We start from the raw sequence: 15908 nt of genomic DNA, 5'->3' as shown, positions 1-15908 counted from the left end.
TAAAAATGTTTAAATTTGTTACATATTGAAAAGATTGATAGGTTCTTTAGGAGTTAGGATTAGCTAGGATTAGTGTCATCTCTTTAAGAAATGATAAAATGTGATTACATTTTATATTGCTTTTAACACAGCTAAATGATTGATGAATTCTATCTAATATGTAAAATATGTATAAAAATACAAATTCCTTATAACATAAAAATTAATTTATAAAATATATAAAATAATAAAATATATTTAATTTAATATATTTTATAATATATATGTGGTATATTAAAAAAAATTCATATTTATATAAAATGTACATGAAATATAAATATACAAAAATAAATAAAATGATACATATAAAAATATAATGTAAAAATTAAATAGATTTTTTTTTTAAATTTTTAATTAATAGGTTAAATAATAACAAAAAGAAATAATGGAAAGAAATAGGGATAGGAAAATAAAAATTCGAAAATCAACATTAGTTTTAAAATGTTACAAATGAAACAATATAGAGAAGATTAATATATATATATATATGATATTGATGATATATATATATATATATAATAGGAGAAAGATGAAGATAGAACAAGAATTTATTATTAGTGTCATCTTTTGAGTATCAAATATTTTTCAAAAGGAAACTAGAATAATAAAATAAAAATTGAAGATTAGTATTATTTTTCGAATATTTCTAAAAAAATAATTCTTTAGAAAAATGTTTAGCATTCAAAAAATGACATTGATGATTAATTCTTATTCTTATCTCTGTTATTTATTATCTTCCCTTTATATGCAGCATTCTGAAAATGATTTTCAAATTCTCAAATTTTTATCTTATCTCTATCTTCTATATTTATTTCATATAAGACATTTTAGAGATGGCGCTTCATTTTTATTCTATTTTTATCCTCTTATTTGCATTTTTTGCTTATTGTTTCTAGCGCGTGATCACAAAGCAAACACGAGATATCAATTAAATGTATCATTTATCATTTCTTTTTCAAAAGTACAATATATCTTACTTTATATACATTTAAGATGTTCTGTAATAAAAAATTTATTCTATTTCTTATATAGTTTTATAACATTTAATCATAATTTTTTCTTAATAATTTTGTTTTATTCTGAATTGATAATATTATGCACTATATATGACTTGAGAATGATATTATATAACTGTTGATTCAAAAAATATGTAATTCAATACATTGAGTAATAAATCTATTTTGTACCTAGTTTGTGTTTGCATAGGTCTAAAAAATAAAGTGTAACACAAAAATGCATTGAATGGTAGATCTATTCTATACTTAGTTTGTGGTATAACACAGCGATATCACGAGAATATTTCTATCGTATGAATTAAAGCTTTTGTGATTGAAAGTTATTATTGTGAATGTAATTTGTGAGTATGATTTCTTCTTTAACGATATTATCTAATTATGTCAATTCTATATATTTATCAGTATATATAAATACATAGAAAATAGCAAATTTTATTTAAAAAATATTATTTTTGCGTTTTTATATAAATAAATTATAAAAATAATAGATAGAATAGATTTTATATTATACCTCTGTATTATTATTATTATGTTTTTTTTCTAAAATAATGGAATAAATTTTAAATATTTTTATATTTTCAATAGTTTTTATTTATTTAATTATTAATTTAAACATGATATGACTTATTTCCACTAAATTCTTTTTATATTAAAAAATTTTTGATATAATTTTTAAATTTTAATTTCAATTTCAATGAAACATTATTATTAAATCGCTTGTAAAAATTATTTGTATGATTTTCTAACCTTAGAAAATTAATTAGAATACATTATAAAAAAACTTGATTTATTTATATATTATTTCATAAAGTTAATTGTTTCTTTATTTATAATTGAACTATTGGTCAAAATGATTCAATCTATTTTCCATTGCGCATATTGTAACATAACCTTAAAACTTCTGTTTCTAGGAGGAATTTAATACTTTTTACAAGTAGTTTTATGTTTATCCAACTCAAGGATTTGTATAGGAATTGTGACTTTCTTAATTTTACTATCATTTTATATTAATATACAGGTATTAATATTTCTTTAATATTTATTATTAATTAAATTTCCTATTAAAATATAAAAATATATATATTCTAAGAATTATAAACTATAAAATATTTCATTTTAATTTAATGTTTTTTTTTTATTTTTTTATATATATATAAATTTTATATTAAATTATTTATAATATTAAATAATATTAATTAATAATTATTAAAAATGATTTTAGGTTTATATACAATGGTTGCCCACACTGTACTTCTTGACTTTACAGTACCATCAAATGTAATAGTAGATGTGGAAAAACGTTCCACTCTAAAATTAGCTATTACTAATGTCCTTCAAGAATATTTTGATAGTTTAAAACCATTAACTGAATCAAGCATTGATGGAAGCTTTTTAGTCTTATATACAGGTCCCAGAGGTAGTCTAATTACAGTTCGAGGATATACTGAAGGCTTAATTACTATTAATATTGAATATTATAAGAGAGATGAAGAGGAAGCACTTTTGGATTTTGAGGTACAGTTTTTTATATTAATTTTATAATTATTTTGCAAATTTCATAATATTTAATTGCCTGTCATGAATATCAAACACAAAATCAGCTTTTGTATCTCTCAAACATGGGGTCATTATAAGGTACATCTTATGTTATATATATGAATTAATTATATAACATAACAATAATTATATTAAATATGTTATAAAACATTTTTTTTTAAATATAAACTCGTGAAATTGCATTCGTTAAACCGATTCGTGATTTTTCGTTTGCCGATTTTTTACCGCTAAAATTTCAAGATAAACGTATTGTAAAAGATCATCGTTCGACGAATAGTATTATAGAAATAAGTAAAAATTTTACTATATGCGAAAGAAACACGCATAACAAAGAGGACCTTGTAGCAGTGGCGATACCTGGAAGCGGACGTTGCGATGGCTCTGAACAGCCAACGCAGTAAGCGCCTGCCACCAGTAAGGCGAGGAACCATATATGACCTCTATCTGACACTATCAGGTAGAAACCACTCCCCAATTAGTTCCTATTAGTTATCTATAGCATCTTAAAAACGTGCGAATCGTTTCCGTTGCACTTTAAAGCTCTGACCGATTACTTTTTTTCCGGTCGACGTGTATTTCCTCCGATCCTCCCGGTATTCCTTTTTAGTTTTTCCGCAAAGGGAAAATGATTTGATTGATACGTAAAAAAAAGAGTTGCTACGATTGGTTTAACAAGATAGTTTCTGTTTTTTTTTTATTCATCGGTTCGCTTGTCGCGGCCACCTTTAGTTGGCCAGAGAATTGGAGACAACGTTGCAGGCGGCAGTAGCCTCTACGCGTTCGCACTCGCTTTCACCGATTAAACGCGGCGGACCTTTTGAGAGATACTTTCCTACCGCCGGTGAGTTTTTTATTTATTATTCTGTTTACGGTATTAATGGAATATTATATCCGCAAAATATTTTTTTTTATCATGCGTCGTTAACGAAAAATGCTTTCGATTCATTTCCTCGATTGTGTGTAATTTCTTACTCTATATTCAACTTTCTTTTCATATTCATCGTGCGGAAATATCGTTATTTACTTTATAGTTTTTAAAACGGTATATAATTCGTCTCGTTTGTTTATAATATATTTTTTTATTTTTATATAGATCATTTTTTATTTTAATTAAAAAATCCATTTAAACTACCTTGTTCGCTTGATAAATTTTTTTTTAGTATATTTTTAGGGTACTTGGCTACAGATGTTCGAAAGTTTAAGATGTAATTTTTTAAATCAAAATAAATCGAAAATTAATAATAAAAAATATTTTGCTTTTTTATTATTGATAATTAAAAATCATTGAAAACAATTTTTTTGCATATAAGTTTTTTTATATGAACAAATGAGAAACAATTTAAATAAAAAATATAATAATTTTGAAGTTGTAACCTTTTAAAAGTTATAATATAAACAAGCTATACTATAATATAACTAGTATATTCATATATTATGTTATATATCTTTAAATTTAAAATCCCTGCTTCTCAAATGTTTGAACTGCATTATTTCATGAAGAAGGATTTATTAATGTTTTGGAATAATTTCATTGATTTTTAATTATCAATATGCAAAAAACACAATACTTAATTTTTTATTTTCATTTTATTTTAGCTTAAAGAATTACCTCTTAAATTTTTGAATAATTGTAGTTAAACACTCTCTCTATATGTATAATCATTTGTTAAGACAAGCAGTAAATTCCAAAAGAAATTAAATCAATTTTATAATATTAAATAATTATGAGAATTATAATTCTGTAGGATTTATTATTTTTATAAATATATTAAGTGAATGGTACATTTTTTATTTTTCAAATTTATATGCTATGCAAAAATACATGAAATTAATAGATATAAATAATGAGATAGATTTAGTAATCCATATATAAAATTCCTAATCTTCAATATTTTCATTCTTCTCAATTTTATTTTTAATGTAAAAACTTTTTTTTTACAGATTTATGCTTTGCATCGCATGCATCTATTAAATGCTTTTTCATGCAATTCTAAATTTTATAATCTTTCATTAGATATTAAAATTATTCTTTTTTTTTTTTTTTTAAGATGACAGATTACTTGAATATGATATTGATAAGTTGGTCTTCGAAGCACGTTCTCCTTACCAAAAAGTGCAAATTGTTCACTCAAAATCATTAGGAAATTTGTTGGTTCTTGATGAATTACAAAGTAAGAAAAATTTTTATATTTTTATAATTTAAAATTGTATCTAAAAATAAAAAAATTGTTTACTTAAAAATTTTTAGACATATCTGAAGCAGATCTGATATATACAGAAACTTTAATGCAACGTGGAAAAGAAAATTATACAGGAAAAGAAATTGTTATTTTAGGAGGAGGAGATGGTGGTTTACTTTGGGAATTACTTAAAGAAAAACCAAAATTTGTAACTATGCTAGAGGTATGTCAAGTTATATTATATTATTACTATGTTACAAGTTATTATATTGTATTATATTATTATGATATTTATTAATAAATTAATAAAAAATTAATTTTTCATTTTTAGATTGACGACGTCGTAATTAAAGCCTGTAGTCAACATATGAGAAGCATATGTGGAAACTGTTTGGATAAAAGAAAGGGCGAAAATTATGAGGTAAATTTATTATATATAAGACTTATTTTCAAAATTTCATATGAGATTATTAATTTTTTATGAAAAATTTAAATTTGTAGATTATTGTTGGAGATTGTGCAAAAACTTTAGCACACATGATTGAAGAAGGCAGACAATTTGATTATGTTTTTGGTGACCTTACAGACATACCAATTAGCCCAACTCCACATGGAGATGCATGGGATTTTATTAGATTAATTTTAAATTCTTCAATGAAAGTTTTAAAATCTACGGGCAAATATATGACTCATGTGAGTAGAAATACGAGTAATTTGTAAAAATAATTTATTTTATCTACGTATAAATATTTTATTTTATTTTACAGGGGAATGGAGCATCTTGTCCACAGTCACTAGAAATGTATGAACAAGTTCTTTCACAGCTTTGTGTACCCGTAACTTTTACCAAAGATAGTGCTTTTGTACCTTCTTTCTTCGAAGATTGGGTTTTTTATCAAGTATCGTTAAAATGATGGATTAAATCTATTACATTGACATTTCAATGGAGGTATATTCACAATTCATTTTCTCTCTTATGACCCACATTTGACCCTAGTCGCAAATCTTTTGTTAACAAATCGGTTCCTGAAAAAAACGATCCCGATGCTGGACATGAAATCCCAACTGACACTACTACGCTGGCGTCTGTACATACAAAAGGTGGTGGTTATCTGTATCTATTTGTTTGTTTAGTAATTAATAAACTATACAAAGGTGCTCAATTATTTTTTCTACTAACTATCAATAATTAAATTAAGTTACCCAATGGTTCATTAAAAAATAAATTCAAAAAAAGCAATATAAACACATTATTGTACAAATAACTTTAATAAAACGGAAATAGAATTATATGAAATTTTAATCACATACATACAAGCTTACTTTTTATTAACAAGGTATTTTGAATATATTTAATATTTAAATTGCATTTATTGATATTTATTAAATAAATGTTTTCTAGATGTATATAAAAACCTGAAATGTGTTGCATGAAGTATAAAATGTATTATGTAAGTGATAAAAAATTAAGGAATATACATAAAACTATCATCTATTAAGAAACTGATTTTATTTTTATGAGTTATTTATAAATTTAAAATAACATTATGATTGTATTTTTTACTTAATTTTTTATATAAAAAAAATATATATAAAATAGTAAAATAATAAAATATTTAATCATTGGTAAGTATAAAATATAAATTATAATATTGATTATGAATTAATAAATAATTTTATGGTATTAATATTATTAACACTCATATATTTAAAATTATTTATATTTATGCATGTTATATAAATAAAATAATATTAATGTATTTTTTTTTATTTTATGGATAATGAAATTATGATTAATAATTTAATAATTAAGAAATACTTATATAGTTTTTCAATATTAATGAAAATATAATTTATTTATTGATATCATTATTGATTTATTAAAAAGAATATTTTGTAATTAATTATTATTATTATGTATAAATAAATAAAGTTAAATATAAATGACTCAATTATAGTAAAAAATTGTTCCCAAATTGAGATTTCCTATCTTATGAAAAATTAAAAATAAATATATTGTAAAAATGATGGGCTAAGCAAGTTGGAATTAAATATAATTTTCATGTTTCTAAATGAAACTTGGTATAAACATAATGTTCTGATATATCAGGTAATTTTTCTACTTCATGAATAGTTGGTTCTATTTCTGTTTCTAGAAGTATTTGATCTAACCACTGTTGAACTTGTTCTGTATGTCCATGAGAATTATGTTGTTCTTCTATGATATTCTTTCTTGAGTTCTTATAATTTTTTGCATTTTCTTGTTCATTTACATTTGTAATTTGAAGATTATAATTATTTTCTTGTAACTCTGTATCCATCTTTGAAGAATGATCAATTTTTTTTTCAGAATCATTTTTCTGAAATGTAGGAATGAGATTAGAATTTTCCATTAAATTTATCGTATTAGACAATTCTAGTTCAGTAGAAATATCATCTATCTTTTCATCTTTTATTGTACAAGAAAATTTAGTTTTTGTACTAAAAGGAATAATTCCTGTATTCTTAATAGATTTATCAAAATAAACATGATCTTTATTTATATCTTGATATTCTTCAATTTTATATGGTTCCAAATCAGTGACTGTTGTTGAATTAGATCCTATGAGTTCTATTCTTCCAAATTGTTTTATTTGTTCTTCTAAAGCATTTTTTTCATTTAATATGGCTATAGAGGGAGGAATTTCCTGACTGGATAATGCTAAAGATATTTGCTGTCTATAAATTGCTTCTGATTGCCTTAAAAGTTGTTTCTCTCTAGCATATAATGTTTGTGCTAACTGAGCAAAACATATTTTAATTTCTTCTTGAACCTTAAAATTAATTATATTACTTTAATACATATAATTACAATTAATTAATAAAATATAAAATATTTAAAAAAATTAAATATAAGTCTACATAAATATCATATTATTGTTTAAAAAAAAAATAAAGCATTTGTATATAAAAAAGAATAAAATTGAAAATAAAAAAATGAAATTATGTATATATATTTAATAAAGTATTTTTTTATCAATTATTTAATCATAATCATAATCATATAATCATATTGTAATTGTAATGATTTGAATAAAGACAATTTAAAAGTTATAACCTATAAAATAGTTATTATATAAATACTTCTCAAACAAAATATATACTGAAAAAATTACCTGAAGAAATTGTTTTTCTAAAAAAGTTCTTTTATCAGTTATTAATCTTATTCTGACAAGATGACTGTCATTGTCGGTATTTTCTTCATTTTTTTCTATCATGTTATTTATTTATTTTATTTATTGAAATAATTAATTTTGCAACGCAGCTTTATTAGCAACGAAACGCAAAATTAATATTATTCAATAACTAGTTACTTTTTCTTAAATGCAAATGTAAAAACATTACTTCAATACACTTCTAAAATCTATTCATAAAGAATTCAACTTCTAATCATTTTGCACCTGTTATATTAACTGCACTGCCATCTTAATATTTTAAAAAATTTTTATTTTTTAATTAAAATAAAATATTAAAAATTATAATTAGTATGTAATTATTTAATTATAATTACATAATATAAATATCATAAGATTAACGAAAAAAAAAAAAAATATATAATAAAATGAAACATAAGGAGAAAATTCAAAAGTTGCATCCTTGCTACATTTTATGTATTCCATGGTTTTCTATATTTAACTTAATATAAATGGTTAACATTATTCATATATTATGAAAAATGTATATTATTAAATATTTTATATATATATATATCAATAAAAATTAAACTTAAAAATTAAATTTTTTAAAAGTTAACTTTATTTCTTCAAAATTTTTATCATACATTCTTTTTTCTTTATTTTTTCTTTTTTCACATAAATGAAATTCTTACTTTGCATGTTACATTTCTTAAGAAAAAAACATGCGTAACAAGTATGTAATTACAACAAATATTATTAAAATAACTAATAATAATAATAATGTCAACTAAAGATATCATGGATTTTATCAAAATAATCTATAAATAATTTTTTACTTAATTGAATGACATCAATAAGTATTGTTTTTCTATTAGCAATGCAATAAAGATATCTATGATATTTTTCTATGCAAACTATTATTTTTATTAAGAAAAAATTTGCACACACATTTTCTGCAAAATCACGCATAAATCGACATATTTATAACATAATCATATTTTTTAAATGATAAAAAATTTTCATCTTGACAATCAACTGAGTAGCAAAATATAATAATCATGGCAGCATAAATATATATTTTATAATCAAATTCAAAATGTGCAATATTTTTTATTTATGGTACATGTCCGATATTGCTAAAATAAGTTAGCAGCTAAATTTGTAACAAGACTTACACGAATAGTTTCAAAACTTTTAATATTTATGAAGTACTTGGAATATTTAATTTTAGAATTATCTTGAAAAATAAAACATCGATTATTTTCTAAATGCAATTTTCTTATGAACAATTCGTGTATATAAAAAATTTCATGTATTAATAATAGGTAAATTATTCTATTTAATTTAAAAACTAAACATGACTTTTGAACACTTTAGTTATTTTGTAGTTAATGAGAATTTCTTTTTCTGAGAGAAATCTAATCATTATTATCTGGATATTATTAAAACGTTCGTTTAAATAATACAAATTTTTTCATATACAGGAACACAATAAAAGTATTTTTTGTTTTTTCGAATGAACGAAGAAAATAATTTTACAATAAAATTATTACCAAAGTAATAACAATGTTATTAAATCATTAATTCGTTAAATTAATGATAGTTAGAAAGTAATAATTAAAACCATAAATCCTTTTTAGGATTTAAATAAATTCCCGGCAGTTAAAGTGGCGTCAGTTCGACCGATGGCTGACCCATTTTCATTCGTAGACTTGTTACATCATCTTCTATTCGTACTAATAACTTGTATTTCTAAACATACAAATTTAAAAGAAAATTAATAAAATATTTTATTAATCAATAAATATATGAAATTTTGTCTTTAGAAAAAGGCAATAAATATATATTATATTTACGGTAGTTCTATCTCCTGGCGTTGTCATCCAGGCATAAATCATATAACCAGGTATACAAAGCATTGAAGATAAAGCCGTCATCCAGCCGAGTACATGCGACCACCATGGATATTCATAGTCTAAATATTTTACAGGTGTCCACTGTACGAGATTGAAGATAAAGACGCCCTATTAAGATTAAAAAATAATATATACTTTTAAAGAATTTCTTAGAGAAAACGTTCAAATTGAATAGTAAAAAAAATTAGAAAGCATCATTAAAAATTCTTAATTTGTAGACAAAAGTTTACTTACAACACAAATCATAGGAGTGGTAATAGTCCAACACAGTTTCCACCACATAAGAGGATAATATCCTATCATGTCTCTTATAGCATCATAGAATCGATTGACACCAAAAGCCCAGCTTATAGAGATGCACTCGAAAAAAATTAGGAAAAGAAGACAAAATCCGGATACTGCATACGAATCCAGGATTTGAAACACGTACATGCCACCTTGTGAGATGCAAGATAATCCAATAATATAGGAAAGAACACAAACGATCGCGATAAAGATTTCTTTTCGTCGACGAAGCAATTGCGGCCATTCATCCACCTTGAATAATTAAATAATTCAAAATGAAATTATTTATTCTATAAATAAAGAAATTTAAAGAGTATTACTCACCATGGCAGTAATAAATCCTTCCATGGTACAAAACTGAGAATCTAAACCTATAAGAAGGAGCATAAAGAAAAAGAGACAAGACCAGAGAGGAGCTCCAGGAAGTTGAAGAACTGCGGATGGATAAGCTAAGAAAGCCAATCCTGGGCCAGAAGCGGCAACTTCTGCGACTGGCTTTTGCTGTTCATGAGCCATAAACCCTACTACGGAAAATATGACAAAACCGGCGAACATACTCGTCGAAGAATTTACCGAACAAACGATTAAAGCGTCTTTATAAACGTTATTTGTAAATTTGTTGTAACTACCAAGAGCTACCAATGTACCTAAACCTAGACCGTACGAAAAGAAGATTTGCGTAACTGCATCTATCCATACCTGCAAAATGCAATAGATTATTGCTAAAATTAAACAATAATATAAAAAGAAAATAACTGTTACAATATATCTTTATTGTTGTATTTACCTCAGATTCTTTTAATTTAGAAAGATTTGGACTAATGTAAAATCTAATGCCTTCCATAGCTCCGGGTAAAGTAATTCCACGAATCAAAAGGATCGTTAATAAGACATAAGGAAATAAGGAAGTAAAATAAACCACTTTTCCAGTCCATTTGACACCTTTCCAAATGCAAAAATAGCAAAGAATCCAAACTAAAAGAAGTGTACCGGCTAATTCCCAACGAATATTCCCCACATATTCTACACCTTCGCTAATTTGAAGTGCTCGACGTCTAAAAAATAATATTTCATATGATTAAAAATTTTCGTAATTTAAATATTTTATTATTATTATCAATAAAATATAATAATTAATAATAAAATATTATTAACTATTTAATTGAAGCTTACTCCCAAAATTCTTTGACCGGATCAGTTAATTCTGTGATAGTCATATTAACGTCGTTAACGGAACATACTTTAATAAAATTATGATGCTTAGTCATTTGAAGCCAACATGATAGTGAATCTCTATCATAGGGATTCACACAATTTTTTGTATTCCAATAATTGTTACAACTTCCCCACGGTAATTCTAATTAAATATAAAAAATTAATACATTTGCTGAATTACTTATCTTATCGATAAATTTATTTTTCTATTCATTTTACATAAAATTTACAAAAAAAATTACAAAAAAAAAAGATAGATAATTAAACTAACCACTACGCATGGACATGAAGAAATAGAAAATAGCCCAGGCGAGGATAACGATATAGTAAACATTCATCCAACAGGACATGACAGCGGCAGCGTATCCGATACCCTTAAAAAGAGGTGCTATTTTGAAGACACCTAAACCACCAACGGTGAGCATTTGACCCAGAGCTAATTCCATGAAAAACATTGGAATTCCAGCAAGAACTAATGTCAAAAAATACGGAATTAGAAATGCACCGCCACCATTCTTATAACAGAGATATGGAAATCGCCAGACATTTCCAAGACCAATTGCCAGGCCCACCTATAGGATAGAATTTAATTAGTAAGATTGATAATAATATTTAAAAGATAAAAAAAAATAAGAAATTAAAAAATTTAAAAAATTATCATAATAAGACATTATAAAAATTAAAGTTACCACGCTCAAAATGAAATCTAGCTTGGTGCTCCATGTACCACGTTCTGGCAATGGTTTCATTTTATTAGAAGCAGATGTTAGATTCAATGCAGTTTTGTCAGGATTTTCAGGATCTGCGAGTTCCGGTTCTCTCGATGCTTCCGTCATTTTAAATGATTTTATTCGCTCACCGTGAAGAAGTTCTTCCGCTTTTGATTATTTCTCTCGCGTGTTCCTGTATTGGTTCGCGGAACTACCGCGAAGACATAACAGTGTTTCTGTCGACAATTTCATATTTTTATATATATTTCTTCGTTTCCTTTAACTAGTCCCTCAATGTATTATATATTATATACAAAATATTTATTTAATTCACATGAGTGAATTTATAAGCTCTTCTAGAGCTCTTATTCAAGGTTAAAAGGATGTAGTTTAGACAGAGAACGAGTTTGACCGAGTTCTTTTTCTGAGACCGGATGCGATTTGCGTTTTGTCGTGTGGAAAATCTACGGAAGACTATTACACGTTGAAATTCAAGAATACCGGCTGAGTAGAAAATGGCAAATCAATGTATGACTGTATGAAATCTGTATTCTATATATATTCCTAAGAAATCAAAAAGTTATATTTTATTTGAATATTTTATTTAAATATCTAATGAGTATTATTTTAAAATGAATGAAAATGAAAAGTGTAAATAAATCTTACAGTTTTGTTACAAGATATAGATATTTTAAAAGCTGGTTCTCTTTATCGCGGAATTGACAATGAAACGAAGAATAGTATTTCTAATTTAAAAATCAATAAGAAAAAAAATTAAAGCGTAAAAGTAATATCGATACGATCTGGTTAAATACGAATGTCCGGCTGGGGAACTCTGTAATGAATATCCGAGTCCATGCACGTTCCCCCAAAGCTCATCACACCCCGACCCCTTCGCGGCCGATCTATTGCCTGAATCCCTCTTCCTCTTCCACGCTCATAAAAAACAGCTATATTCTAATTAGCCGAGAATGCGTTGTTCCGCATAATCGACATTGCTGTGATCTTGAATTTTTCGCTTACTATTAATTGCTTCTTCATCAAATTCATTATTTTTTTCTGTTCTGATAACGTTCTTCTTTCTATCCTGATTACACGCATATTTTTCGATTAATGACGCGTAGAAATGTTATTCGCACATGGTTCATTCTTCTCTATACTATTTTTTGCTTTTTTCTTTTTTCTTTTTTTTTTCGATAAAGTGATTTGCTAAATAAAATAACTTTATACAAACCTAAGCGTGATATATTATCAATCTCACGACACTGTGTCAGCCGTTTAAAAATTGCGCTTCCGTGATCACTGTGTACTTCTTTCTTTTAAATTTCGGACACTTCGTGAAAAAAACCGGAAGTTTTGAAGAAACAGCCGCGCGGGAAATTCGGATTCGAATAGAATATCAAGAATCGAGAATATTGTACGCACTACACTGTGTTCACTCTTGATTCTTCACGCAACAACTCGATCAGATTAAACGAGATGCAATTCATAGTTCAATCGAGTAGTTTTCGAAGCAAAAAGGTATAACACTTTGATCAGATGGAACCTCGGCGAAAATGGTATTCGACGATCAAGAGCTGATGGGTTCTCTTGATCCTGGTGGCTCTGACGATCTTACGATCATCGATTATTATGTACGATTTACATGAACGAGAGTTTGCAATCTTTCGTTTTTTTTTCTTCCTTTTCCTACTTTTTCTTTATCGTTTCCCTTTATCGTTTTATCTGGATGTTGATGTTTGAAAGAAGGGATTTATGTCCGAGGGACGATGCGAATGCTCAGCCGGTCCGCTCAGAACTGGAATCAAGAGTTCACTTTCGACAGCGAACTAGCTGAAATATCGGGGGTACAAAATCGGGGGATCCCCCTTTTCCTTTTTTTCCTCCGGTCCACCCTTGCCGTTTACATCGGTGTCATACATTTATTCCGCGCGCGCTCACTCATGCCTGTCGCGAACTCAAAGCAAGAGGGGACGAGGAAAACAAGGAGAAAGAGGTCGCAACAGTATATCATCATCAAGTTGACGGCTATCCCGACGATATTTTGCTCTTTATTGTCACTGAGATTCAGATATATATATATATATATACATATACTTATCTATTACTTTTCTGTTATTTTGATAATTTTCCATTTTACAATTTTATTATGATTGTTAATTAAATTATATTAATTTGAAATTTTTAAAATAATACAAAAAAATGTAATAGAAACGTTTATTATAAATTGTGGAAATTATTTTATAATTGAGGATCAGAGAATAATCTTAAAACAAAAAAAAAATTGTTATTTTGTTCATATGAACTTCATTTCAACATTTATATAAATAAAATTTTGGTAATGCTTAATTATCTTCATTTTAATTGAGTTTATATTATTTGAATTATCGTTGAATGTTATTCCTCTTATATTTTTTTATAATATAATATAATCGAAAATATAAATTGTATTTTTAATTCAAAATAAGTAAAAAATTAATTCATTAAAGAATTATTACACTTGCATTATATATGATATAATATAATGTATATAATATATTATTGTGCATTTTAAACTAACATCCTCTTGTATAAACATGAATTCTTTTTAACTGAATGAAAAATCATAACTGGTGAGGAAAATTAAATAGATTTTCATTATATATACAATTTAGTTATAAAAAATCATTTATTTTTCGATATATAGTTAATATGAATTTATATTCTATCGTATGTTTTTAAAATTTTAATTTAGAGCTTATTGTAAGAATTTCCTCCAAATAGAACTTAGTTGTTTAATCTATAGAGATAAAATTTCAAATATTTTTATATATATTGAATAATTAATAATATTTTCTGAATTTAATATCTTTATTATTGAAACTGTATATCAAATAAGTAAGTTTCTGTACTTTCTGATAAAGTGAAAGAGTGCGATAAAGTAGGTGAGCAAGACTAGGAAGCTAGTATATCCGGAGGGTTCACGTGACACCGATCTATCGCTACATCCGTTCTGGGTATACTCCGTAATATAGATCATCAGGATGATCGACATTAACTCATACAAATTTCAAAGCATCTACTATAGATAAAGAATATTCTTCCATCTAAAAAAATCACAATAATAAGAGAATGAAAGAACTTTCTTATAAATACTTGTGATTGATTTTTCTTTTAATAGAAACAAATTAATATCCATAGAAATTTCTCTAAATAAATTGAAAAAATAATCCTTTATTGTAATAAGTAGATTCAATATATTCAATGATCAAATCTTTGTAATTTTTTCAGAAAACAGAAAACTTTTAGTGTAACTAATTTTTATAATTTGTATGCGCGCACGTATACACGTTTTGATTGCTCGTTAACGGTTAGCACGGCAGAGGGGAGCATCCCCAATGACTAGAGGATGTGCGGGAAGTGCCGCGGGAACCGTATTAAGAATTATTTTACAGGTCACATTTTTTTTACGAATCAAATTTTTTTACGAACTAAAAAATTATTGATATTAAAACTTTTAATGTGTCAATAAACAATTTTTAATATTAACAAACAAAGATAAAACATAAATTGTTTAAAAAATATAAAAAATGAATAGCAGATAAATGAAAAATAATATAAAATATACATAAATTACATTATTTAAAATTAAATTATATCACACAAATATTTCTTATTAAATTCATGTTTTAATATAAAATTTAAAATATTTATTTAAATATGGTAATTATAAAAAAAATTTTTAAATTCTTTTTCAAACATTATAAATTAATAAAATTAAATGTTTCATATAAACGATTAATAATTTAATAATTACTACTTTTTGTTTTTAATA

General features: G+C 25.2%; 3 protein-coding genes across 6 annotated transcripts; 1 reads left to right on the top strand and 2 right to left on the bottom strand.

Annotated features, from left to right (window-relative positions):
* The first annotated feature begins 1163 nt into the window (after positions 1 to 1163).
* LOC410080 (spermine synthase) lies at positions 1164 to 5958 on the top strand. Of its 2 annotated transcripts, none has more exons than XM_006571583.2 (9): positions 1164 to 1396; positions 1967 to 2073; positions 2278 to 2570; positions 3342 to 3453; positions 4661 to 4783; positions 4861 to 5015; positions 5124 to 5213; positions 5294 to 5485; positions 5560 to 5958. In XM_006571583.2, exons 3-9 carry the CDS (start codon positions 2289 to 2291, stop codon positions 5704 to 5706), a joined length of 1101 nt encoding a protein of 366 aa, XP_006571646.1. In that variant the 5' UTR covers positions 1164 to 1396; positions 1967 to 2073; positions 2278 to 2288; the 3' UTR covers positions 5707 to 5958. The 2 variants fall into 2 exon arrangements, with proteins under 2 accessions (XP_006571646.1, XP_393567.3); XM_393567.6 differs by lacking the exon at positions 3342 to 3453 and adding an exon at positions 2958 to 3069.
* Positions 5959 to 6704: 746 nt separating this feature from the next.
* Positions 6705 to 8255, bottom strand: LOC100577450. Its single transcript, XM_006571584.3, has 2 exons — positions 7948 to 8255; positions 6705 to 7605 (listed from the first exon to the last, which is right to left on the bottom strand). Exons 1-2 carry the CDS (start codon positions 8047 to 8049, stop codon positions 6853 to 6855), a joined length of 855 nt encoding a protein of 284 aa, XP_006571647.1. The 5' UTR covers positions 8050 to 8255; the 3' UTR covers positions 6705 to 6852.
* A 620-nt stretch (positions 8256 to 8875) lies between these two features.
* Gat-a (GABA neurotransmitter transporter-1A) lies at positions 8876 to 13983 on the bottom strand. 3 transcript variants are annotated; one of them, NM_001134934.1, is made up of 9 exons: positions 13329 to 13908; positions 12074 to 12330; positions 11656 to 11956; positions 11343 to 11526; positions 10957 to 11224; positions 10494 to 10868; positions 10119 to 10421; positions 9825 to 9992; positions 8876 to 9720 (listed from the first exon to the last, which is right to left on the bottom strand). In NM_001134934.1, the coding sequence occupies exons 2-9, from the start codon at positions 12218 to 12220 to the stop codon at positions 9631 to 9633; spliced, it is 1836 nt and encodes a 611-aa protein (NP_001128406.1). In that variant the 5' UTR covers positions 12221 to 12330; positions 13329 to 13908; the 3' UTR covers positions 8876 to 9630. The 3 variants fall into 3 exon arrangements, with proteins under 3 accessions (NP_001128406.1, XP_006571519.1, XP_006571520.1); XM_006571456.3 differs by having other exon boundaries at positions 9631 to 9720; positions 12074 to 12558; positions 13329 to 13983; XM_006571457.3 differs by lacking the exon at positions 13329 to 13908 and adding an exon at positions 12761 to 13319 and having other exon boundaries at positions 9631 to 9720.
* Positions 13984 to 15908: the final 1925 nt, after the last annotated feature.

The sequence above is a fragment of the Apis mellifera genome, linkage group LG1 (assembly GCF_003254395.2).
Source record: "Apis mellifera strain DH4 linkage group LG1, Amel_HAv3.1, whole genome shotgun sequence".
NCBI classification, from domain to species: Eukaryota; Metazoa; Arthropoda; class Insecta; order Hymenoptera; family Apidae; genus Apis; species Apis mellifera.
This window is presented reverse-complemented; position numbering and strand designations above follow the sequence as displayed.

Coding starts and splice junctions, on each gene's coding strand:
- Gat-a (XM_006571456.3), bottom strand. CDS start 12,220: ATGACGGAAGCATCGAGAGAACCGGAACTCGCAGATCCTGAAAATCCT. Junction 11,957..12,073: donor TAGATTTCATTTTGAGCGTG/GTAACTTTAATT, acceptor TCTATCCTATAG/GTGGGCCTGGCAATTGGTCT. Junction 9,721..9,824: donor CGCCAGGAGATAGAACTACC/GTAAATATAATA, acceptor TTGTATGTTTAG/AAATACAAGTTATTAGTACG.
- LOC100577450 (XM_006571584.3), bottom strand. CDS start 8,049: ATGATAGAAAAAAATGAAGAAAATACCGACAATGACAGTCATCTTGTC. Junction 7,606..7,947: donor TAGAAAAACAATTTCTTCAG/GTAATTTTTTCA, acceptor ATTAATTTTAAG/GTTCAAGAAGAAATTAAAAT.
- LOC410080 (XM_006571583.2), top strand. CDS start 2,289: ATGGTTGCCCACACTGTACTTCTTGACTTTACAGTACCATCAAATGTA. Junction 4,784..4,860: donor GGTTCTTGATGAATTACAAA/GTAAGAAAAATT, acceptor AAAAATTTTTAG/ACATATCTGAAGCAGATCTG. Junction 5,214..5,293: donor GAAAGGGCGAAAATTATGAG/GTAAATTTATTA, acceptor TTAAATTTGTAG/ATTATTGTTGGAGATTGTGC.